Here is a 27,379-nt window from a genome sequence, read left to right on the forward strand (position 1 = left end):
ATTGGAAAGCTCCTCTATGTTAATGTGACAAGACCAGACATTAGCTTTGTAGTGGGGAAGCTAAGTCAATTTATGGAAAAACCCAGGAAAGTTCATTGGGATGCGGCTTTAATGGTTGTCAAATATCTGAAATCGTCCCCTGGCAAAGGGCTTTTGTTCACAAAAAGCAAGACCCTGGAAGTGGAAGCCTATAGTGATGCTGATTATGCTGGCTCAGTCGAAAACAGGAAATCTACCACAGGATTCTGTGTATTTGTGGGAGGCAACCTTATATCTTGGAGAAGCAAAAAGCAAGGTGTGGTCTCAAGATCCAGTGCAGAATCCGAGTACAGAGCTATGGCTCAAACTGCCGCTGAAATGACTTGGGCTAAATCCCTGTTATCTAGCCTAAGTGTGTTGATTCTGCTTTCCATGAAGATGTATTGTGACAACCGAGAAGTCACGTACATTGCAAACAATCCAATTTTTCATGAGAAAACTAAATATATTGAAGTAGACAGCCATTACATTCGAGATCTCGTTCAAGGAGAAACCATAGCAACTATTCATGTACCATCAGAAGATCAAGCTGCAGATATCTTCACTAAAGCTCTTTCTATTGGTGATTTCTCTAGATGTTGTGACAAGCTGAGCATGTTTAATATGTATGCTCCAGCTTGAGGGGGAGTGTTGAATTATAAGAGTTTATGTTTCTAGGTGGTTCTTTGTAATATTTAATAGTTACAAAGTCTCTTTAAACATTTCCCTATTTTTGGTTGATGTAATTTGTAAATCTCTTTTCTACCCTAATCTCTTTATTATAGAGATTAAGGTTAGTGATGGAATAAGTTTTCTCTCCCAAAAGGCTGCCGGCTGTAACAAGTACCATGTTGAACACGAGAGAGAGAGAGAGAGAGAAACGTTAATCCATTAGCTAACCCTACTCTCTAATTTAAGAGAGATTAGGGGTCGGCAAGTCTACTTTCATAAGAGAGCCACACAATACTAAAAATGACTAAAGAATATTCTAATCTTCTAAAAACTAGAAAACTACCAAACTTGAACATAAACTTTCTAGTTTCAATAGCATAAAAGTCAAGAGTGATTTTTTAAGTTTATTCAATCACATCTACACATTGAAAACATGATCTTTGTATTGATTTCCAAGATTTCAGAAATAGATTATATCCATAAGAAAGACTTTTTGGAGTGTACACATCACTATATCAGGCACTCCAAAAATACATGTCCTAGTCTAGACACAGAGAAATCCTAGAAAAAAGCACCACCGCTAAGATGAATTTCATTGAATGGTAAACACAAGTCATCTGGTTCCTGATATGCATGGGACACTCCAACAAAAAAAAAAAGGACCACAAATGCTGAAGGTGAGCCGTTATCAATATAAATGGAGATGATTGGCCAGTACATGGTGAATTCTGTTTGAAACTGAGTGGCCTTGCCCTCTCAATAAAATACAGAGTTACAGAGTCAGTGAACATTAGTCATCTTGATGCATCAACAATTAGGAGAAAAAACAAAGAAACAGAAACACCTACAGCTTGATTTAGACTCGAACTTTGACAACAAGTGCTCAACATGATTCAGATTAACTCCCTTTGAATGAATCTGCACATAAACAACATTATTAAGTAAAAAGGAATCACAGACAAGAACAGATTTGCAAAAGCAAGAAGATATTTTGAAACAAAATGTGAACCATAAGGTAAAAAGTATATCCTTAAAGCCGACCTTTCCATGAATGAATATAAGCAAAATTACCTCCAAAAAGGATTTATCATATGAATTAAATGATGACAAAGCACGACTGCCTCTTTCAGTTGAAAGTATCCCCTGCATGTTCCATTCAAAATTCCAGAATGGTCAGCAACACCCACATGAACAATGAAACACGCCTCTACAGCATCACTAATTTTTCTTGAATAGTTTTAAAAATGTAAACTCAACCTCTACAAGGAAAGTTGAAAATAGAGACAGCAGTGAGTACAGTGCCAAAAAGAGAAGCAAAATGTTGGTCAAAGCATCCAATTAATGAGAATACAACTTTAGAAACCCAAAAAAGAAAGAAAAAACAAAATATTGCGTTGCCACACAAATAATGAGAATACAACTTTTGAAGCACACGACATGTTAATGGTACAAGTGGGGGAAACTCAAGTTTCCATGCTCCAACTTGTTTAATTTCTTTAATCTTCATGAATAAGGAAATTTTAGATTAACGCTTGTATGACAAAAGCCAAAAGCGGACAAAAAGCAGCGACTACGGTATTTAAAAAAGGGAGAAAATGTTGATCAAAGCAGCCAACTAAAATTAGTCACAATACAAGTATTTGCACGCTCAGGTTATCAACATCTTTAATCTTGAACCTATAGTATTATCTCTGTTGACGACCATATGACTGGGTCCAGACCCGACCCGTTACTGAGTCTCTTAAATATCTCTTGTAACCCTAATTTTTTATCATGAATGAAGTTTAGAGAGTGAGAAAGGAGTGGCAGCAGCTTCGGGAGTGAATCCGACCGTCGCTGGTGTTGATCGTGTGTGAGCCAACATTGTTTTTTTTTTGTCAATCGCCAGCCGTCTGCCATTAACCGGCTGCTTTTGGGGATTTCCGGCAGTCGCCTGCCGTCTGCCATCAACCGGCTGCTGTTCCCGTGGTGCTTGTTTCTACAATCTCAATTTCTAGTAGGTGAACAAAGAAATTACACAAACCGCAAATTTTCAACAGGGTTTGTGGCTAAAATTAAAAGTCTTGGGAGTTCTTCATTGTCTTGTTTTAGTTTCCTCAGCCCACTATGTGACCCAACAATATAATACTCCAAAAGCCTCCATAGAATTAAAATAAACATCAGGAAGACTCTCCAGCTGTATAAGAATATCGGTAAGGCAATTCTGTGCAGGATAAACAAGGAGATGCAGAAAGCAGAAACCAGAAACCAACTTCCACTGTTCACCTGCAGTGTTTGAGCTGCCATATCAACAGTTGTAACTGAAACATCGAGCAGATATTTCCTCAATAATGTAATGAGGACAGTAAGCCGCTCATCTGAAACACCAATATCAGTAGAGAAAGCAGATGCTCTCTGGCTATAAGGATCAGCTATCTGGACATGAAATTTTGTAGAATTCCCAGGCAAACGCACAGTTGTACGGTAAGGATCCCCTATACCAACCTGCAAAATTACACTGAATGAATAAATCACTTCAAAAAAACTATCACAATAATGGTAACAGTGATCATAATTAAACAAACATAAAACACATGAGACTGAAATTAATGCAGAAAGAGAAATTTTCTCTTTATCGTTTTACTGTAAGGAGGAAGCAAAAATCTTGATTAACCACCAGGGTTCATAAGCTGATTCCAAGGAATCAAACACTACTTGTAACGAGTGGTGCGTTGGATAGGTTGGGCTGGATCAGGGTCCAAACCAATGTTATAAAAGGCGTAGCGTATTGCGTATCGGTCAGGCCGACCTATACGCCGTATCGTAACGTATCGCAAACGTAGCATAGCGTAGCGTATCGTAAAATTAATTTTTTAAATTTAAAAAATATTTAAGAATCAAAAAGAGAAAAATCTGAAAAAATCTGAAGAAATGAACAAAAAATCAGAAATCAAGAAAAATGTATTCAAATATAAAAAACTATCATCATACGTAAGGAACATTCGTGTGTATCAACAACACATTCAAAAATAAGAAATTAGATATTCAAAATAACATAATAAGCATCCATCACAATTTTAAACTTGAAAATTTTATAGAATCTTAAGAGTCTTAGGACTTGGAGTTTTAGGACTTAGATTACATCACAATTTTATAAGTTCAAAACATATAGTTATCAACTTTCATGATTTAACGATAATATCTCCCACATCGATGAATCCTTGGTTATTTTTGATGAAAATGGGCAAAATCTCTCCCTCCTACGTCTCTTGGAGTCTTTAAATACAAGAAGAGAGAGAGGGAGCAGTGTTTAAACTTTAAAAAATGAAAAATTTTGTGTTTTAACCCGTATCGTATGATACGGGCGATACGCTTACAATACGTGAGCGTATCGCGCAATGTTGTAAAAGGCGTATCATAAGCCGTATCGGTCTGGCTTTAAGATACGCCGTATTGTAAAATATCGTAATGTATCGTGATCGTATCGTTTTTTTTTAATAAATCAGAAAAAAATTCGAAAATTTCATAAAAAAACAGTAAAAGTCAAGAATAATGTGTTCTTCATAAAAAAAACACATAGATTCATAAGTCATAAGGTCCATTAGTCTATGAAATACCACATCAAAAAACAAGTTTTAGAAGTTATGTATTATTACATCACAAGATGATAATGAAATTGTGAAAATGTTCAATGTCAATACATATAAAATGAAAGCACTCTCGACTCTCATTCATAATCTTCATCATATTCAGTCTCATCCTCATCTCCATCTTCTTCTTCATTTTCATCTTCACGATTTAAAAAAAAACCTCTTTCCTTCCAACGGGAATCAACCACCCACGCATAAATCGATGGTTTAATCGATGATTTAACAATAGAAATCAATGATTTCCCTCCACGGCAGCACAATCTCTAGGTTAAAAATGAAGAAGGGCCGGTTTTTTATAAAAAAACTGGAAAAAGGAGGGTTCCAGCCCCCCTTTTTTGAAATCAGCTTGTATCGTACGTATCATAAGATACAAGCACGATACACCCCTATTTACGATACAGGGGGTGCATGGTATCGTATTTTGTAAAAGATATGTATCGTATCGTATCATACGATACGGCCCCGTATCGTACAAAACTGGTATCGCGTATCGCAAGCGTAACATATAGGTTTCTTCGACCTATACGATATGGATAACTGGTCCAAACCCAGACCCAAACTCCACCCGCATGAAGAGGAAGGCCCCACACTAGGGCTCTCCCACTTCGTCTCTTTCGTTGTTAAGGTTGATGCAGCCAAACAAGAGGCAGAACAGGAAGTGGCGGAGGCTGAGGAACTGGCAGGTAGCCGCCCTCCCTTTTCCTGTTTTCCACTTTTATCTATGTCTCTCCCTCTCGTCGTTCTCTGCTCTTCTCCCTCTCTGTCCTGAGTCCTCTCGCTTTCATTGTCTCTCGTTATCCCTCGCCCTCTGCTCTCTCTCCCGCCAATGTCCTCTCACCCTCACCGTCTCTCACTATCGCATCTTTCTCTACACTCTCCCTCAACCGAGCCCTCTCTCTCTAACTCCCCTTGGTCTCCCGCACTCTCCCCCTCGTCTGTTTTTGTTGTACCATCCCTATTTGTTGCCTTTTGTCTCTCTCTTCGTTTCTCTCTAGCTCTGCCTCTCCCCCATGCATGTGTCTCCCTCAGCCGAACCATCTCCTTCTCAATCGAATGCCCTCTGCTATCATCAAACCTCCCTCTTGATCTCTCCCTTGCTCATTCTCTCGCTCTTTAGGCAGTTTTGGATTTGGTAGTTGGAGAAGTGCATTTGTCCCCCTCATACCAGCGAATAGAAAGTGTTGAAGGTGACCGCATCAAATAATCTTTGGCATTTAGTGGTTAGTCTAGCATTAGGCATGGGTGCCAGGGAGCTTCAGCAGCTAGGAGCCTAGGACTCAAAAAGAGGAGTGAGTGAGGCTTAATCAAAACTATTTCGTCTAAAGTTTTCCTTAAATGCATGAATAATTATTATTTGAGTATGTTAGATTCAAGATTGAATGATTTTGAGTGCACGATAGAGATTTTATTACATTGGAGAAGGTTTAGGACTGTTTTGGAGGGGCGAGGATCTATGTATATTTTGTTGAATGTTACAATGCATGTGGAGAGGGAGTACCGATGTTGCTTTGTAGGTTAAATTTACGGTTTGGAGGAAATATGGAACATTTAAGTTATTAGGATCCGGATGTACACAAGGGTGCGAAGGAAACACCCTTTTCTAGGTGATTTGTTTGATATATGCTATTGTGAGTGAAATAGTGCAGTATCATCTTCGGATTGCCAATGGAGAAGTAAAATTGAAAATGGTGATACCTCAACAGGGTGTTCGACGCCTATTGAGTGTCTACCTTATTGATGATGCGCCTAAGAATGCATTTGGGAAGGTCCACGCCCAATGACCTTTTAAATATGGGAAAAACTTGAAGAAATGTTCTTCAGGCCGATTCTATCGGCATTTGCTCGAGTCAATGACCATCGTCTCAATGGTCATATACTCATATTTATTACCTAAATAAATATTAGAGCAAAAGGAATGAAAAACTTATCGCTTTGAATTTTTGCAGGTGCACAGGGCACATCGAGTAGACCTTGAGCAATAGAATTCGGAGCTGAAAGCGATTTTGGGTGTTGGTGGCGACGCGCAATAGGCATGACGGCATTCCAAACAAATCCCTGCCTGGGGCCAAATTTAGAGTGTGTGCTTTTCAGAATCATTGGAACCTGTGATTGTGTTTTGTTGAATGATGTGTGCTATAACGTGCTTATTGCCACATGAATATATGTATGTGATTGAATGATTATGAGATAGGTTGACTGTTTTTAAATTATTACGTGATGACATATGCATTCTAGAAATTATAATTGCATAGGGTAGATTAGGCGGGGTATCGAGTCGAGTATCTCCTTGACCCCGATTGTGCATTAGTGAGTATCCTTGCATGATATTTGCATAGAATAGCTACCAACCAATCACGGATCGAGACTACTCTCCGTGGTTTGACTAAGTTTTCGTATGATGTGATTGTTATGTTTGATTGATGTGAATGCTATAAGATTTACGTTTGCATTGTCGTTGGACAGTGATGCAATTGAATGAATTTGTCTGGTTTGTTGCCATACTGTGACGGTTAAGCCTTCTATTGTTTACCTCTTTCAGGTTTTGGCGAACCCAGGACAGTAGGTTAGTCAAATGGCTCCACTCACATCCTACTAGGGAGATTTTGAGTCTATTGTCGTGTCAGAACGTCATGTTTTGGTCTCATTGATGTCTTGTTTTGTTAGACATCGATGTTGTCGTTTTGTCACATTTTTGTTATATGTGTCATTGAGAAATATGAATTCGGAGCTGAAAGCGATTTTGGGTGTTGGTGGCGACGCGCAATAGGCATGACGGCATTCCAAACAAATCCCTGCCTGTGGCCAAATTTAGAGTGTGTGCTTTTCAGAATCCTTGGAACCTGTGATTGTGTTTTGTTGAATGATGTGTGCTATAACGTGCTTATTGCCACATGAATATATGTATGTGATTGAATGATTATGAGATAGGTTGACTGTTTTTAAATTATTACGTGATGACATATGCATTCTAGAAATTATAATTGCATAGGGTAGATTAGGCGGGGTATCGAGTCGAGTATCTCCTTGACCCCGATTGTGCATTAGTGAGTATCCTTGCATGATATTTGCATAGAATAGCTACCAACCAATCACGGATCGAGACTACTCTCTGTGGTTCGACTAAGTTTTCGTATGATGTGATTGTTATGTTTGATTGATGTGAATGCTATAAGATTTACGTTTGCATTGTCGTTGGACAGTGATGCAATTGAATGAATTTGTCTGGTTTGTTGCCATACTGTGACGGTTAAGCCTTCTATTGTTTACCTTTTTCAGGTTTTGGCGAACCCAGGGCAGTAGGTTAGTCAAATGGCTCCACTCACATCCTACTAGGGAGATTTTGAGTCTATTGTCGTGTCAGAACGTCATGTTTTGGTCTCATTGATGTCTTGTTTTGTTAGACATCGATGTTGTCGTTTTGTCACATTTTTGTTATATGTGTCATTGAGAAATATGAAGTGATTTTGTATGAACTGAATTTGCTACATAATAAAATGTTTGCCTCATTGTTATTTTGGTATGTATAGCTCCTTTTTAATTGTTGTATCATCGTACCTCGACGTTTTACGTTTTAACGAAAAAAAAAATATTTGGGGATAAAAGGGTTGGGATGTGACATTATAATTGGATTAAGAACCATTGCAATAAGAATCAGTACTCATGCAAACACAGAATATGCATGTATTAGGGCTTTCAGTATATACAAGTAAAAACACACATCAAACAAGCAGATATTTTATAGTACTAAAGCAAAGAATAGAAGACCGTTTTACTCAAACAACAAAAAAAGGTCCAGGCATAAGCTGAATATCCACATAAGACTTCCTTTGCCAACTCAATGCTCATATTTTTGAGATACTAATGGAATTTGCCACTCACCTCAGTATATCCCATAGAACTGATGCCATTCTTGGCAAGGTTTTCCTCATGAATTTTTTCCAAGCTATGGTTTTTCTTGAGAAATTTTAAAAATTGATGACATTGACTGAACAAACAGAAAATAGGTTTTCTATTATTTTCCTTGTGAATGCATTAGAAAAACAATTAGATTTTTTTAGAATATAAAACAAACAGAAAGAAAGAAAATGATTTACCTAAAAATGTGAAGCACAGACCTTTGTGAAATCTCAAGAAATATCAGGAACATTTCATAAAACCGTTATGAATATTTTTGGGATAAAATAATAAAATTTTGATTTTCAACAATATTCTTGAAATTCTGAAATAATTTTCTCATACCAGTTACTGGCCTCAAAATGCCAACAATACTGGTGGCCTTGGTACACTCATATTCATGCAATGAAAGTTCCAACTTGCAGCACAAACAACAAAGAGCAATGAAATTCCTTTTTCCATCAGTGCTCACCCGAGAGAGGAAGTCCGCGGCCATATGTCTAACATCTTTTGGATCATCCGAGCTGCACTTGGAAATAAGAGCCCACACTGCTGAAACGGTTGAAGGATCACAATGCCAGTAACTGGATTCCTTCTGACACTCATTCATGTTCTTTTCAGGTTGAATGATTTCGCGCATTGACAACTTCCAGTGAAGTGCTCTAAGCCTACAAACAAATCAGCAAAAAGTGAAAAAGGAAATGATACGTTGCAACAGAGCATTAAAATTAATAAGAAATGCAGAAAAGCATCTCCAGCAATATTGATTTATCCAGAAGCATGAAGCAGGATAAATGAAGAAAAAAAGTAAGGTCCTGGAAATGTTACTCGTCTTCTGAATCTTCTTGATACAAAGGAAAAGAATTTTCTACCGTTGTGTAACAAGTTCATTACCTCCAGAAACGTACTGCCTGAGGAAGGTCGCCCATTCGCTGTACAAACTGTTATAATGAAGATAAAGACATATGATTTTGTCAACTAAAAAATTACATCCACCTGAAAGAGGACAACAAAGAAACTAACCTACCTTGACAAACTGATCTGCAGCGCTGCAGCTTGATTGAAGTTTCTGATGGAAAGTTCTAATCTTCTCAAAACAATCAACTTCAGGAAGGGGTTCCAACTCCTTGATAATAATTATTGCATCAACAAAAGTAAATCCACTTGGAGTATGACCCACCAATGAAATTCAGTTAACTAGAAGCATACCATGATATAACCATATAGAGATTCATCCGCTTCAACAATCAACTTATGAAGAAGAAACAGAGCACTAGAAGAAGGCATATTGGTGCATCTATCACGTTGGTCAACAGAAATGCAACAAGCAACCAGCTTTGATACTAAAAACTGCATTTGTATCAGCATACCTTTTCAATAATTTCAAAAGTATAATGCGAAGAACAAAATTCACCATAGGAGAACAAAAGGGGAGATGTTACCTGGAGTTGCTCGCCAAGTACAGAAATTGAATCACTTGAGCTATTATTTCTAAAGTTTTCAAGCAACAAAGAGATTAAGAAACAGCATTTCTCCTCCAATACAGGGAACTCAATGCACTGTCCAATCAAATTGAAAAGGTAGCTGCAGAAATAAAAAACAAAAGAAAATTTCACAAAGTTCACCAACATGCAAATTGCTGGACTCTACCAAGTGACATCAAAATCAGAAAGAGGAAAAAGAACACTACAGCCCGCCAGAAAGAATTAGCATAAACTGCCAACAAAGGTATCCACATGCAACTGCTGAACAAGGTAGAAAGAGGAAAAGTGGTGAAAGATTAAGCTAGGCATGTGATAGACAGCATATCATCAGTCAAACTCATTTCAAATGCTTATGAAACTAAATTAAGACTTGGTATGAAAGCCACACTAAAGGGAACAGAAATAATAATTGCAAAATCCAGAACAAGCACCTGCAGCACTCAAATATCTGCCGTATTCTCCTGACCAAAAGAAAGCATAGATTAACAAGAGCTAGTCTAGTTTCAACATTCACAACCAAAATATGGAGTGTGCTGCATAGGTGTTCCCGCGTAAATAAGTATTGAGTGTAATATTTGGATGTGAAATTGCCATATAAAATTCCTCCGCAGATTTCATTTGCAAATTATGCGTATATTGGATCATTTACACTCAAGATAAAAAAAGTAACTATCTCTAAGATTGAAAGACACAGAAAATCATAAGTTCAGTATGTCACCCACACAACTACCTGTATGTGGCCTGATTAAACCATCACATCCCAACAAGCACGTGTGATTGTCCAACAAGAAATAATGAAAGGTGAAGAAAGATCTTCCTGACGAGCATGGGTGTTCGAGAACAATACCAAAGGCCATCCAGGAATGCAGAATGGAACAAAATGGAAGAACAACTGGAACCTCAATCAAGCATACACTAACTGAAGTAACATTCCAAGTGATGCAAAGAAACACTAATCAAATAAGCACCACAACCATTCCAGGAAATTTTAATTTGCAAAAGAGAAACATGAAAATACAATTAAGAAATTAGCAATAACAGATCAATCAAAAACAGCATCATCCAGCCAAAGCATGATAACCATGCAATCAATCAAGCTGATAACTTAAAATTGTGTGCAAGCTAGTAGATGTATAGTGATAGATAACCATCATATCCCATACCATGAAGTGCTTGAAACTGATGTACGATAACCAATCACATCGATAAATGCCTCTAATCTTGCCAAGACATGAAACTTGTGCCAGGGAACACTTGCAGCAGTGATCTGATGATGTATCTCCAAAAGAAACTGCAAAAAAAAAAACATAAATTTTTTAAATATTCTAGAAACGAGAGAAGGGAATAAAATCAAACAAAAATTTTCCAAGTTACATAATTTTCATCTTAATCACCCTGAACACTCTATCCGAGCGGAAAACATGTATCTTATCAACAACACCAGCCCTTTTTGGAATACTGTCCCTGTCAATACAAAAGCAAATAAAAAGTGAAATAATAGAATCAGTCAGCTACTGAATGAAACAGGTTTAGTCTTCAAACAAGCACGTGACAGAATAAAAACCCCACATATCCAAGAATCCATCGACTGTTGTTTGCACAGCAAGTACAACTGTGTCCTTGCAGAAGTAAGGTACTGACGGATCCGATGCAGCAGAACACAGAGAAAAAAGGCAGCTCACAATTGCTATCTGAGAAAGCAAATGCATTCAGGTCAAAATAGGATAATCTAAAATTTTCATATCATAGGCAGGCAACAGAACAGTGAAAAATAAAAACGTCAGAGAAGAAAGCCAAGAATACCAATATAACTAGTTGAACAAAATAAATGAGAAAAGGTGAATAAGAACAAATAGATATTATCACAATGGAGCAGAGTAATCATTTGTTAGTCTCAAAATGAAAAAGATGCCTTTCTACACTAGCATAACAGGAGACAGTAATCAACTGTCAGATAAGTCACACTGGTATGGGTGTGTGCGCAGGTATTAAACATACAACACAGCAACTTAAAAAAAACATAGAAATCGAGTACAGAAACTAAACATGTGATTTCATGAAATCATAAAGTTACATATAATCATGATTGTAAGTTATTGACTATTGAATTTTGAAGATTCAAAAGGTTGGCATTCAAAAATTTGTGTTTTCACTAGAATTATTGAATTGATTAACGTTTGACCCAAATCTAATCCAAAGTACCTGTGGCTGTATGTGTCGAAATACCTGTCCCATACCTGCCATGCCGACACAGGTATGGACTTGAGTTACATACCCATATGACTTAGCCCATGAGTTACTTCATCAAATAAAAGTTGTCCTTGGATTCATCCATATTCAAGAAAGCATCGACTAAAATACTTTCCAGAAAAAATCTGTTTGTTTTTTCTCAAAAAAAAACATATCTGAGTTTCTTAAGTACAATCCTATTTTCAATTTTTGCTCTCTCAAGCAGCAAGAGTTTGTGTTCATAATATTATTTCTATACCAAATTCAGCCAGTACAGACTTTAAATCCAAGTTCCCTATGTGAGCATGATGAAATGACAACCTATGACAGAAATGAAAGATGTGTTCTTTCGACCAACAGTTCATCAGATCACACTCAATACATGATAGAAGCTCCTTAAATATCATTAATGTGAAGAAAAGAGCACAAACTTGGTCATGTTTACTAAAAGCAACTATAGACTACTATGTCATACTAGTATCCTTAACTGAAAGGATCACCAGATGTGGGATAATAAGTCATTGTATGATTTCTGAATTCTTGAATTATAATAGCATTCCTCTGCAAGATATCTGCTTGTCTACCACAACAACTACTAGTTCACGAAACCCATCGAAACCACATCCAAGTGCCTCGACATTAAGCAGCTATGTTTCCAAATCGAAAGTTAGTGACAAGTCTAGACTAGTCAACACTAGTGGTCCAACTCAGTCCATCAGTGAACTAAAATAAAATCAATAAAAATTATCCATGTACATAAGAACAATAAAATATGTCGTTTATGAGTGTATCGATCATATGTTGACAATTATTCGTGTAATTCTAAGTATACATACATATACCTATTAGCGTTATTCATGCATTCAAGCTATTTTGAGATTGCTTTCGACCCATCTGTCTATGTGAGAAAGAGAGAGTATACATGAATGCCTACACATAAACACACTCACATACACATATATATAACCATGTGGCTCATGCCCCCACACCCATGCCTGTTGAAATTTCATCAGACCCATGTCCACGCCCACCTGCAGTGACACAGCCTACACCTACATATAACAGAATTAATGCCTCTACATATGAGCACCTTCAGTTTCCAGCCCTTACAACACGCACTAGGCATTTCACTTTCACGAGACATGTAAGAATTACATATTTTCTAAACGACATAGTACTTCACACTGCATAGTCACAAATAATGTATCGGAGTTTTAAATGGCAATGTTTTTTTGAGGTATAATACGGTGAGCTTGAAAAAGTCGGAAAAAATATGGTGAATTTTTAAAAATTTTAAAAAACTAAAAATGGAGGAAAAATAAAATAAGTGAGAAACTTATAACACACACAACAAAAGATAAAGTAGATTTGCAACAAATAAAAAATAGAAAGTGAAAAGAAAAATATTTGGCATTAAAAAAACTGGAAAAAATGAAAAAAAGTGAAAAACACGAAAAAAACGCATTTAGAAACACGTTTTTTTGTTTTTAACATTTAAAAAAAATGCGTTTTTTAAAAATTTTAAATGGCCATTTAATTTATCACGTTTTTTTCAGAAAAACCACGTTTTCTATGACTATGCTTGATAGTACATAGTTTGAATTTTAATTGTTCATGTACTGATGTATATGTTGGAAATTAGGTGGACACATGTATATATCTTGCATTTATGCATAAGCATATATTCAATTATGGCTGTATATGTTTTATACATGTATAACTATGGTTTTATATGTATATATTATATAAATCGGATATATGTGCTTGTAGCGTTGTATATAAGCATAAGTCTATATTTTTAATGTTTTCTTCCTTTTTAGCAAACTCATAGAGTCATAGCATGAAATAGACCTACAAAAAAAAAATGAGCAAAATATACATGTGTTAGAATATTGTGTATTGGGAACCGGGTCTGGATATGGACCCGGTCCCATGTGCGCGGGAACCGAGAGTGGCTCGGTTCCCTATGTAACGCTCGACTCGTTTTGTAGGTGGGCCGGATCGGGTCCAGACCCGGACCCGAATCCAGTAGCGTGGGAGCCCGACGTCGCCCTCTTCTCCCTCGTTTCCCCTCTTCGTCCCTTCCTTTGCTATGACCACAACGCAGAGAAGAGGAAGACGGAGGTCGGTGCAACGGCGACGGAAGTGGATGGCGGCGGCGGCGACGCTCAGCTTGGGGATGTGTTCTTCCCCCTCATAACAGCGGCTAGAATGCGTTGGTGTGGCTGCATTGCGGGATTTTAGCCGTTTGAGGACCTCTCGAACTTGTGAGGTGGCTGCCGAGAGGACTGCAGCAGTTCAGACTCTTAAATTGGGGTGAGCAAGGCCTAATCGAGCCTAGATTGTTGTATATTTGTTGTTGGAGCATGTATAATTATTAATGGAGCATGCTAGATTTAAGATTTGATGAATTAGGATGTTTGTTAACGACGTTACTATTTTGGGGAAGGTCTAGGACTCATGTAGAGGAACGATGATCCATGTCTACAATGATCTTATAAGCATGATGGGTTGATTTTCGAAGCAATTAGGAAGCATGGTAGAGATTGTATTGTTGTGGAGAACGTTACAATCGTTTTGGTTAGCTTGGGGAAATATGCTTCTATTGAGGTGCATATACGTTGTATGTTGAGAATCTTATGGTGGGGAAAACACCTCAACTAAGGAAAACAAGTGAGAATCGTCGTACATGTGATAAGTCGAATACAAGTTTTGAGTTCTAATCGTTGGCGGCAACCTCGTGGGTTGGGTAGAGACCCTTTTTGGAGGGTTTCGTGGGTCGACACCCATTTGAGGCGAAGACATGCCTTGATGACGGTATTTTCAGATTTGTATCGATGGTAAGCGAAACGAGTAGAGAACTTACCATTTTGTTATGTTTGCAGGTACACCGGGCACGTCAAGTAGGCCTTGAGCAATGTGGGTCGTAGTTCAAGGTGTTTAGTGGACGCGCGACAGGTATGGCGGCATTCCAGGCAAATCCCAGCCTGGGCAATTGTGTGAATGTGTGTTCCTAGGATCGTGGAATCCTAGGATTGTGATGTGATTCATGGATTGTTTTGTGAATGAATGTGTGTATGCATGCAAATGGTTTGATATGCAAATTGTTTGATATATGATATGATTTGTTTTGAAAGACTATGAGAAGCATGTTTTGAAAATGTTACGCATTTGCATATGCTTGCTAGGATTGATAACTGCTTAGGACAGATGAGGTGGGGTATCGAGTCGAGTATCTCCTCGACCCCAATTATACATTAGAAAGCATCCTAGAATGATAATTGTATAGGACAGATACGAGCCAATCACGGATCGAGACTACTCTCCGTGGTTTGGCTAAGTTTTGAAAGGTGTGATTGATTGGCTAAGTTTTGAAAGGTGTGATTGATGTGTGTGATTGTGAATTGTAGAAACACACACCAAGATGGAGAGAAAGAGAAGGAACACACAATATACGTGGAAAACCTCAAAGAGAGGTGAAAAACCACGGAGAAGCTCTAACCTAGGTGCACAACCGCAACCCTAGGAGAGAGAAAATCTTATATCACTTAATCAACAATTACACTATAAGTGAGATTAAATAAGAGGGAAAAACGCCTAGGGTACCGAGCCACTCTCGGTACCCGTGCCCATGGGACCGGGTCTGGATCCAGACCCGGTTCCCTACACATGATATGTTAACACTCCCCCTCAAGCTTGGCATACATGTCAAACATGCCTAGCTTGCTTACATTTTTCTCGAATTGAGATGTACATAAGGCTTTGGTTAGAACATCTGCAATTTGATCTTCAGACTTCATATAAGGTAGGATCAACTCCTTTGAATCTATGCGTTCCCGTATGAAGTGGCGATCAATCTCCACATGTTTAGTTCTGTCATGCAAAACGGGATTATTCGCAAGATTAATTGCAGACTTGTTGTCGCAGTACATCCTCATCTTCTCTTCTGTTTCAACACCAATATCTGCTAGGAGAATCTTTAACCATAACATTTCTGTAACTCCCATAGCCACAGCCCTGTATTCAGCCTCAGCACTGGATCTAGAGCAAACTTCATGCCTCTTACTTCTCCATACAACCAGGTTACCTCCCAGAAAGATGCAGTACCCTGTGGTAGACCTCCTAGTATCAGTACATCCGGCCCAATCTGCGTCAGAGTATCCTTCAATATTAAGTTGGTCTTGCTGAGTATAGAGTAATCCTTTTCCTGGGTTATTCTTTAGGTACCCCAACACTCTTTCTGCACTCTTCCAGTGACAATCAGTAGGAGCATGCATAAACTGACTCAACACATTCACAGCATAAGTAATATCAGGGCGAGTAAGAGTAAGATAGATGAGCTTACCAACCAGCCTCTGATACCGCCCTTTTCCTTCTTCATCTAGGATGTTGCCAGTTTTGATGCTTATCTTTGTACCAGATTCCATTGGAGTTTGAAAGGGTCTGCATCCAAGTTTGCCTGTCTCCTTTAGAAGATCCAGAGTGTATTTCCTTTGGCTCATAACCAGCCCTGTCTCTGACCGAGCAATCTCTATCCCCAGAAAGTACCTTAGTTTACCCAAATCTTTAAGATCAAATTCAGCAGCTAACCTCTCCTTCATCTTCTTTTTCTCTTCTTCATCGTCACCTGTGACTATCATATCATCAACATACACAAGAAGAAGACTCACCAGGCCATCTCTCTGCTTAATGAATAGGGTGTGATCACCATTTCCCTGTTTGTATCCATTTGTCTTCATCACTATCCTCAGTCTTTCAAACCATGCTCTAGGAGACTGCTTTAATCCATACAAGGCTTTCTTAAGATGACAGCATTTTCCACTTTGAACATATCCAGGAGGCATACTCATATAGACCTCTTCTTCTAGATTGCCATTCAAGAATGCGTTCTTAACATCAAGTTGATCCATGCTCCACCCCTTTTTCACGGCAAGTGCTAATATGACCCTCACAGTTTTCAGTTTGGCAACAGGTGCAAAGGTTTCAAGATAATCAATACCATATTTCTGGCTAAACCCCTTTGCAACAAGCCGAGCCTTATACCTTTCCACAGTACCATCTGGTTTGTACTTCACGTTGAACACCCACTTTGAACCAACTAAATGAGTCCCTTTGGGAATATCCACAACTTCCCAAGTGTCATTCTTTGCCAAGGCATTCATCTCCTCTGTCATGGCCTGTAGCCATTTAGGATCCTCTCTAGCATCTTCCACACACCTGGGAATAACAGACTTAGACAAGGATGTTATAAAGCATTTGTAATCCTTACTCAATTTCGCATAAGAGACAAATCTCTGAATAGGATGAGAAGTGCAAGACCTGGTGCCCTTGCGCAGGGCTATAGGAAGCTCTTCATTGATTAGACTTGGGTCATCCGGGGAGCTCACAGGATTGGGATTGGTTACATCAACATTTTCAATCACATCTGTCTTCTTCCTTCTGTACACCTGGCCAAACAAATGATCACGGGCTGTAGGCTGATTATCATCAAGACCCTCGTCCATGTGACGGTCTCTATCATCTCTGACTGTGTCTGCCACACTTTCACTGGCCTTGTAATCCAAGAAATCCGTAAACTGAATCAACTGATTTGAGGAATACTCTTCACTATTGTGTCCTAGATACTCCCCCTGAGAGGATTCACATGAAAGTATGCCTCATGTTCATGGAAGGTGACGTCCCGGGAAACATAGACTTTAGAGGTGGTAGGATCAACACATTTGTATCCCTTCTGAGTGGAGGAATACCCCAGGAAGACAGCCTTGACAGACCGAGGATCAAGTTTCTTGAGGGTGGGACTATGGTCATGAACAAAACAGACACACCCGAACACCCGAGGAGTAAGAGGCCAGGGATTCTGAGAAGGCCAAAGCATAGAGTACGGGGAATGGCCCTGCAACACACGGGTAGGCATACGGTTGATAAGGTGGGCACTAGTGAGAAGCGCATCACCCCAGTAGCGCTTGGGAACCTGTCGATGGAACAGAAGAGCCCGGGTAACATCAAGCAAATGGCGATTCTTTCGTTCAGCCACGCCATTTTGGGGAGGTGTGTAACTACATGACGTTTCATGGACAATACCCTTGCTCTTCAAGAAATCATCTAGGGATTGAGAGACATACTCTCGAGCATTATCGGTGCGAAAAGCTTGGACAGACGTCTGAAACTGAGTCTCAACAAAGGCCACAAAATTTTTTACAATAACGGGAACTTCACTACGTTCTTTCAACAGATACACGAACGTACAACGGGAGTAATCATCAATAAGGGTCATAAAGTAATGAAAACCACGACAAGTGGGTACTCCCGAAGGACCCCAAACATCAGAATGAACCAAAGCAAATGGACGAGTGGTTTTATTGAATGAAATAGGGTACGAGGCCCTAACATGTTTAGCTAACTGACACACTTCACAGGTGAAGGAGTCCATGGAAACAGAATGAAACAAACTAGGAAACAACTTCTTAATCAATGGAAACGGAAGATGACCAAGCCGCTCGTGCCATCGCATAATAGTAGATCGGTCTTCCATGCCTGACAACTGTCCACTAGTGGCTGAAATAAGAGCGGACGCAACCTGCACAGGCAGTCTGTAGAGTCCATCAATAGCCGAACCAATCCCAATCTTCTGCCCCGTCACCAAGTCCTGCAGAAAACACCGATCAGCAGAAAAGATCAGATTACAGTTGAGCTCTTTAGTAATACTGCTGACAGATAACAAATTCACAGGAATATTGGGAACATGAAGAGCATTATGAAGACAGTATTTATTTAACAAGGACAAACTCCCTTTTCCAGCCACAGAGATAGAAGAACCATCAGCCATAGATACACGTTGCTGCCCCGAAGACAATTTGTATTCTTGGAACATCTTAGGGTCCCCTGTCATATGATGCGTAGCACCACTGTCAACAATCCAATCACCATGTGAGGAAGTACCTTGGTCACTAGTGGCCACGAGAGCTTGGGCTAACTTAGCCCCCTCAGACGTGGAAGTATCCTCCTGAGTAGTAGACAGCCGGCTGATATACGCTTGCAGTTCTTTGATTTGATCGGAGGAAAGCTTAGATTTGGCAACATTTGAAGGACTACTCTGACTAGGCTCAGGCACAGAAGGACTCCGGCGGCTAGAAGGAGGACGACCCCGGACAAGCCGCCTCTCAGGATGAAGATCCCAACAAAAATCAACAGAATGTCCTGATTTGTTGCAATGGCTACACCGCCGAACAGGACGCTGTCCAATCCCAGAAGCACGACTAACAAAGGCTGAAGGAGAACTCCCCTGACTGGTGTCAATATGCATCACCTGTCGACGCTGTTCCTCAGATTCCACACGGGCATACACCTCTTCAATTCCGGGGACCTCGTCACAATTGAGAATTTGGCTCCTAATGGATTCAAATTCATCGCGTAAGCCTCCGAGGAAAAGAAACGTCCGATCCATCCACTCTTTGTCCCAGTACAAGGCATGATCAGACCCACAGTGCCAGTCATCATTCACATGGTAGTCAAGTTCCTCCCACTTAGTCTTTAGGGCTGCAAAGAAAGCGGCTACAGACAAGTCACCCTGTTTAAGAGAGTATATGCTACGTTTGATTTGGTACGTACGCAATACTCTCTTCTTACGGCCATACATCCGTGCAAGCACAGTCCACATGTCGTAGGCAGTCGATTTACGCAAGATCAAAGGCTGAATATCTGCAGAAACAGAACTAATAATCCATACTTTAACCTGACTATCTTCCAACGTCCAAGTAGCCCATCGCGGATCGGTTTTTGAAGGTGCAGGCTTCTCCCCAGTGATGTAGGGCAGGCGACCACGACTGGTTATCCCAATTTCTAGGGCAGCCGACCAAGAGAGATAGTTATCCTTGTTCAGCCGGATGGAGGTGACTTGAACAGGCAAGATCTCGCTCTTGGTATTGCTGCCCGAGTCTAGGGCATCATCGATCTTGAGGGACATCTCCTCGGCCATCACAATCACCAAGGAGAAAGAATACCCAGCACCAGAGACGACAAACAAGAGGCAGCGGCGCTGGACGGCGGCGGTGCGGGAGAGAGCGACGGCGGTGGGCAGCGGTGGCGCGGGACGGCGGCGGCGCTGGACAGCGGCAACGCAGCAGAGAACAACCGCGTTGGACGATGGCGGCGCAGCTGGCAGCGCTGGACGGCGGCGGCGCAGCAGCGGCAGAGGAAAAAAACGGCGGAAACAGCAGCGGCAAAAAAAACGGCGGAAACAGCAGCGGCAAAAAAAACGGCGGAAACACGACTATCACACCAACGATCTCTCACGCGTTGGCTCTGATACCATGTAGAAACACACACCAAGATGGAGAGAAAGAGAAGGAACACACAATATACGTGGAAAACCTCAAAGAGAGGTGAAAAACCACGGAGAAGCTCTAACCTAGGTGCACAACCGCAACCCTAGGAGAGAGAAAATCTTATATCACTTAATCAACAATTACACTATAAGTGAGATTAAATAAGAGGGAAAAACGCCTAGGGTACCGAGCCACTCTCGGTACCCGTGCCCATGGGACCGGGTTTGGATCCAGACCCGGTTCCCTACACATGATATGTTAACATGAATGATTTGTCATGTGACAAGTTCTGTTTTGGAAAGCTATTAGAAGCTTGTTTTGAAAACTGTTACGCATTTGCATGTGCATGTTAGAATTGATAACTGCTTAGGACAGATGAGGTGGGGTATCGAGTCGAGTGTCTCCTCGACCCCGATTGTGCATTAGAGAGTATCATAAAATGACAATTGCATAGGACAGATACGAGCCATCACGGATCGAGACTACTCTCCGGGATTTGGCCAAGTTTTGAAAGATCTGATTGATGTGTTTGATAAGATGTGAATTTTTATGAATGTGAATGTTGTGAATTGTTGCATATGTATTGCCGTGGGCAATAATGCAATTGATTGGAATTGGAGGGTAGTTGTACCCGTATTGTATGACGGCTAGCTATGACTGTTAATGTTATGTGTAGACCTCGTGGGGAGGCAATTGGAGGTGTGGGTGCACTCGTGAAGTGTACCAACCTCATGAGCTAGCCGGTCATTCTGTGATTGTGCAATTATAATGATAAGAATGAAAGAATAAGAGATGAGAGGCCAGTGGGATGTGGCTATGTGTTTGGGAGTTGTCCCGCCTTCGCCACTGGTCTCGCCTGTTCGGAGCGCAGGCGGTGCAAGGCCCCAGGGTACTGTTGTGTGACGTGCTTGGAGCGTGGGCTCCCGCCTTCCCAACCTGGGTGTCCTAGGGAAGGCTGAGTATCTCTTCGTGGAATTCACACATCTATGGATGAGTGCTCTACCGCTGCAGCGGATGGATGGATCCATACTGTTCTGGGCCACCACGGAGGTTGTCTCTCGGCTATGGGCCGCCCGCGGTGTGCACGTGCCTGTGTTTGCACCCACAGAAACTGTCAATTCACTAAAGCTAATGAAAATGAATGTACCTGATTGAAATGTGTGTGAACGAATGTATGTGATTGATGGGCATGTGAATGCTATGATTGAAATGAAATGTTTAAGCATGCCTTGCATGTGATTGAGATTGTGTTTCTGTAGCCCTTGAGTGGTCTTTCATGTCGTGGTATATGTTAGGGGTTTTCTTGGCAAATGATGTGCCTATGCCCTGACACGACATGACGATAAATTGTTTTTATGATTGTCCTTAGATTTGAGCCCTACCTAAGAAGGTTTGAGATTTTCCTGGCTTGTTGCCGTACTGCGAAGGTTGAACCTTCATTTGCTTTCTTTTTTCAGGTTTTGGCATACCAGGGGCAGCAGGTTGAGCAGATGGCTTCACTCACGTCCTACTGGGGAGGTTTTGGGTCTTTGGTAGTGCCGGCGCGTAATGGTTTGGTCTTTTTGATGTCTTATTTGTGTTAGGCATCAAAGTTGTGGTTTGGGGCATTTTTGTCATACACATATATGTGACTTTGTATGAATTGAAATTGTTATATAAATGAAAGTTTGCCCCATGGTTTCAAATGACATAGCTCCATCTTTTTTTTGAAATTGTTGTGTAGTCGCACCTCAATGCTTTATGTTTATAAAAAAAAAAAAAAATTGTTTGAGGGTCAAAAGGTTGGGGTATGACACCCTAGGCGGGTCTCCCTTTTATATTCTCACTTATTGCTGTTTTGTTGATTAAGTGAGTAATAATATTCTCTCTCCTAGGGTTGCGGTTTTGCCCCTAGGTTAGAGCCTCTCTGTGGTTTTTCACCTCTTCTTGAGGTTTTCCACATATATCGTGTGTTTCCTCTCTGTTTCTCTTGTCCATTGCGTGTTTCTACATGGTATCAGAGCCAACGCGTGTGAGATTGTTGGTGTGCCAGTAGCGTATCCGCCATTTTTCCGTCGCCCGCCAGTTTTTGGTCTCTGCCACGCCGCTTCCCGCTGCCGCCGCCGCTGCCGTTTCCTCCGCCGTCATCCGTTTTTTCTGCCACCGCTGCCGTTTTCGCCGTCGTCATCCCTTTCCGCCACCGCCGGCGTCCTCTACAGCGCCGTCGCCCCCTTCAGCGCCGCCGCCGTTGTTTTTTTAGCGCTGTCGCCTGCGCGCCTCCTGGTTTTCCTGGTGTTGGGTAGTGCTGCTTGTTGGTGCACGTGATGGCCAAAGAGATGATCCCCAAGGTTGATGTTGCCTTCGATACGAGCCAGACTACCAAGAGCGAGAACTTGCCGGTTCAGGTCACGTCTATTCGTTTGAATAAAGACAACTATCTCTCTTGGTCTGTCGCACTCGAAATAGGGATAACTAGTCGCGGTCGCCTTCCTTATATCACAGGGGAGAAACCGGCGCCTAGCAAAGCAGACCCTCGATGAGCAACTTGGGCGTTGGAGAACAGTCAGGTTAAGGTGTGGATCATTAGTTCTATTTCTGCTGATATTCAACCTCTTATTCTACGGAAGTCGACCTCTTATGATATGTGGACGGTGCTTGCGAGGATGTATGGCCGTAAGAAGAGGGTTCTGCGTATGTATCAAATTAAACGCAGTATCTACTCTCTTAAACAGGGTGATTTGTCTGTAGCCTCCTTCTATGCTGCCCTGAAGACTAAATGGGAGGAACTCGACTATCATGTGAATGATGACTGGAACTGTGAGCCTGATCATGCCTTGTACTGGGAAAAGGAATGGATGGATCGTACGTTTATTTTCCTTGGAGGCCTGCGTGATGAATTTGAATCCATTCGGAGTCAAATTCTCAACTGTGATGAGATTCCTGGGATAGAGGAGGTATATGCTCGGGTGGAATCTGAGGAACAACGACGCCAAGTGATGCATATTGACTCCAGTCATGGGAGTTCTCCTTCAGCCTTTGTTAGTCGTGCTTCAGGGACTGGACAGCGTCCTACTCGACGTTGTAACCATTGTAACAAATTGGGACATTCAGTTGATTTCTGTTGGGATATTCATCCTGAGAAGAGTCTTGTCCGGGGTCGCCCTCCTTCTAGTCGGCGGAGTCCTTCTGTGCCAGATCCCAGTCGAAGTGGCTCTTCAAGTGTTGAGAAATCTAAGTTGTCCGCTGATCAAATCAAGGAACTGCAAGCGTACATCAGCCGCCTGTCTACTACTCAGGAGGAAGGCTCCACGTCTGAGGGAGCTCAGTTAGCCCAAGCTCTTGTTGCCACTAGCGATCAAGGTACTTCCTCTCTTGGTGGTTGGATTGTTGACAGTGGAGCTACACATCATATGACAGGGGATCTTAAGATGTTTCAAGAATACAAATTGTCTTCCGGGTAGCAACGCGTGTCGATGGCTGATGGTTCTTCTATGTCTGTGGCTGGAAAAGGGAGTTTGTCATTGTTAAATAAATACCATCTTCATGATGCTCTTCATGTTCCTAATATTCCTGTGAATTTGTTATCCGTCAGCATTATTACCAAAGAGCTTAATTGCAATATAATTTTTTCTGCTGATCGTTGTTTCCTGCAGGACTTGGTGACGGGGCAGAAGATTGGGATTGGTTCGGCTATTGATGGACTTTACAGACTGCCTGTGCAGGTCGCTTCTGCACTTATTTCAGCCACTAGTGGGCAGTTGTCAGGCATGGAAGACAGCTCCACCATTATGCGATGGCACGAGCGGCTTGGTCATCTTCCGTTTTCGTTGATTAAGAAGTTGTTTCCTAGTCTTTTTCATTCTGTTTCTATGGACTCCTTCACCTGTGAAGTGTGTCAGTTGGCTAAACATGTTAGGGCTTCGTACCCTATTTCCTTCAATAAAACCACCCGTCCTTTTGCTTTGGTTCACTCTGATGTTTGTGGTCCTTCGGGAGTACCCACTTGTCGTGGTTTTCATTACTTTATGACTCTTATTGATGACTACTCCCGTTGTACGTTCGTGTACCTGTTGAAAGAGCGTAGTGAAGTTCCCGTTATTGTAAAAAATTTTGTTGCCTTTGTTGAGACTCAGTTTCAGACTTCTATTCAGGCGTTCCGCACTGATAATGCTAGAGAGTATGTCTCTCAATCCCTTGATGATTTCTTGAGGAGCAAGGGTATTGTTCATGAAACATCCTGTAGTTACACTCCACCCCAAAATGGCGTCGCTGAACGGAAGAATCACCATTTATTAGATGTCACCCGGGCTATTATGTTCCATCGACATGTTCCTAAGCGTTACTGGGGTGATGCACTTCTCACTAGTGCACATCTCATTAACCGTATGCATACTCGTGTGTTGAATGGTCATTCCCCGTATTCTGTGCTTTGGCCTACTCAGAATCCCTGACCTCTTACTCCTCGGGTGTTTGGGTGTATCTGTTTTGTACATGACCATAGTCCCTCTCTAAAAAAACTTGATCCTCGGTCTATCGAGGGTGTCTTCTTGGGGTATTCCTCTACTCAAAAGGGATACAAATGTGTTGATCCTACCACCTCCAAAGTTTATGTCTCCCGGGATGTTACTTTTCATGAACATGAGGCATACTTTCCTGTGAATCCTCTTCAGGGGGAGTGACTAGGGAACAGTGGGGAAGAGTATTCCTCAAATCAGCTGATTCAGTTTATGGATTTCTTAGATTACAAGACCAGTCACACTGTGGCAGACATAGTCAGAGATGAAGGGGGCTCATCGGGCTCTGTGGATGATCAGCCTACTGCCCGTGATCACTTGTTTGGCCAGGTGTACACCAGGAAGAAGATAGATGTGGTTGAGGATGATGATGTTACCAATCCCAATCCTATGAGTTCCCCGGATGACCCAAGTCCAGTGAATGATGAGCTTCCCATAGCCCTGCGCAAGGGCACCAAGTCATGTACTTCTCACTCTATTCAGAGATTTGTTTCCTATGCAAAACTTAGTAAGGATTATAACTGCTTTATTACATCCTTGTCTAAGTCTGTGATTCCCAGGTGTGTGGAAGATGCTAGAGAGGATCCCAAATGGCTACAGGCCATGAGAGGAGATGGATGCCTTGGCAAGGAACAACACTTGGGAAGTAGTTGATATTCCCAAGGGCGCTCATTTAGTTGGTTCCAAGTGGGTGTTCAATGTGAAGTACAAACCTGATGGTACTGTGGAACGGTATAAGGCTCGTCTTGTTGCAAAGGGGTTTAGTCAAAAATATGGTATTGATTATCTTGAAACTTTTGCCCCTATTGCTAAACTGAAAACTGTGAGAGTTATTCTAGCACTTGTTGTGCAAAAGAAGTGGAGAATGGACCAACTTGATGTCAAAAATGCATTCTTGAACGGCCATCTAAAGGAAGAGGTCTATATGAGCATGCCTCCTGGATATACCCAAGGCGGAAAATGTTGTCATCTCAAGAAAGCCTTGTATGGATTAAAGCAGTCTCCTAGAGCGTGGTTTGAAAGACTGAGGATAGTTATGAAGATTAATGGATACAAACAGGGAAATGGTGATCACACTTTGTTCATCAAGCAGAGAAATGGCCTGGTGAGTCTTCTTCTTGTATATGTTGATGATATGATTGTCACAGGTGACGATGAAGAAGAAAAAAGGAAGATGAAGGAGAGGTTAGCTGCTGAATTCGACCTTAAAGATCTGGGTAAACTAAGGTACTTTCTGGGGATAGAGATTGCTCGATCAGAAACGGGGCTTGTTATGAGCCAAATGAAGTACACTCTGGATTTGTTAAAGGAGACAGGTAAACTTGGATGTAGGCCCTTTCTAACTCCAATGGAGTCTGGTACTAAGATTAGCATCAAAACTGGCAACATCCTGGATGAGGAGGGAAAAGAACGGTATCAGAGGTTGGGGTGGTAAGCTCATCTATCTTACTCTAACCCGCCCTGATATCACTTATGCTGTGAATGTGTTGAGTAAGTTTATGCATGCTCCTACTGATTGTCACTGGAAGAGTGCAGAAAGAGTGTTGGGGTACCTAAAGAATAACCCAGGAAAAGGATTACTCTATACTCAGCAAGACCAACTTAATATTGAAGGATACTCTGACGCAGATTGGGCCGGATGTACTGATACTAGGAGGTCTACCACAGGGTACTGCATCTTTCTGGGAGGTAACCTGGTTGTATGGAGAAGTAAGAGGCATGAAGTTTGCTCTAGATCCAGTGCTGAGGCTGAATACAGGGCTGTGGCTATGGGAGTTACAGAAATGTTATGGTTAAAGATTCTCCTAGCAGATATTGGTGTTGAAACAGAAGAGAAGATGAGGATGTACTGCGACAACAAGTCTGCAATTAATCTTGCGAATAATCCCGTTTTGCATGACAGAACTAAACATGTGGAGATTGATCGCCACTTCATAAGGGAACGCATAGATTCAAAGGAGTTGATCCTGCCTTATATGAAGTCTGGAGATCAAATTGCAGATGTTTTAACTAAAGCCTTATGTACATCCCAATTTGAAAAAAAATGTGCGCAAGCTTGGCATGTTTGACATGTATGCCAAGCTTGAGGGGGAGTGTTAGAATATTGTGTATTGGGAACCGGGTCTGGATATGGACCCCGTCCCATGGGCAAGGGAACCGAGAGTGGCTCGGTTCCCTAGGCGGGTCTCCCTCTTATATTCCCACTTATTGTTGTTTTGTTGATTAAGTGAGTAATAATATTCTCTCTCCTAGGGTTGCGGTTTTGCCCCTAGGTTAGAGCCTCTCCGTGGTTTTTCACCTCTTCTTGAGGTTTTCCACGTATATCGTGTGTTTTCTCTCTGTTTCTCTTGTCCATTGCGTATTTCTACAACATGAAAAGTCAGACCAAAAGAATAGCCATCTATATGAAAAAACGCCCTGCTATATGGATCCTGCACGACTAGAATGTTTATTGTATAATAGGAATATACTTGCGGTCCGGCAACAAATAGCATGAAATTCTAATTACCAGGTCCAGTTGACTTTTGACTCTGGTGAAACAGATTAGTATATACTTAGAAGATCTTCAGTCATCTTTTACTCTAAAGTCTAAACTATAAACTACATGATCTACAATTTGCACCAATGTCTAAAAG

General features: G+C 41.1%; 1 protein-coding gene across 5 annotated transcripts in view; it reads right to left on the bottom strand.

Moving 5' to 3' along the window:
- The window catches only part of LOC116261494 (serine/threonine-protein kinase ATM), a 145,682-nt gene that overhangs the window by 73,301 nt on the left and 45,002 nt on the right, over positions 1-27,379 (bottom strand). For all 5 annotated transcript variants that reach the window (XR_007574323.1, XR_004174299.2, XM_031640278.2 and 2 more), the window contains 11 exons: positions 11,267-11,388; positions 11,092-11,161; positions 10,861-10,988; positions 9,656-9,797; positions 9,423-9,563; positions 9,241-9,339; positions 9,108-9,154; positions 8,686-8,881; positions 2,956-3,174; positions 1,762-1,833; positions 1,539-1,608 (listed from right to left, as the gene is read on the bottom strand). Coding sequence is in view for 3 of the 5 variants with exons in the window: in XM_031640278.2 (XP_031496138.1) it covers positions 1,539-1,608; positions 1,762-1,833; positions 2,956-3,174; positions 8,686-8,881; positions 9,108-9,154; positions 9,241-9,339; positions 9,423-9,563; positions 9,656-9,797; positions 10,861-10,988; positions 11,092-11,161; positions 11,267-11,388 (1,306 nt within the window). In the remaining 2 variants the exon portion in view is untranslated. The remainder of the gene's footprint in view (positions 1-1,538; positions 1,609-1,761; positions 1,834-2,955; positions 3,175-8,685; positions 8,882-9,107; positions 9,155-9,240; positions 9,340-9,422; positions 9,564-9,655; positions 9,798-10,860; positions 10,989-11,091; positions 11,162-11,266; positions 11,389-27,379) is intronic.

The sequence above is a fragment of the Nymphaea colorata genome, chromosome 9 (assembly GCF_008831285.2).
Source record: "Nymphaea colorata isolate Beijing-Zhang1983 chromosome 9, ASM883128v2, whole genome shotgun sequence".
Taxonomy (NCBI): Eukaryota; Viridiplantae; Streptophyta; class Magnoliopsida; order Nymphaeales; family Nymphaeaceae; genus Nymphaea; species Nymphaea colorata.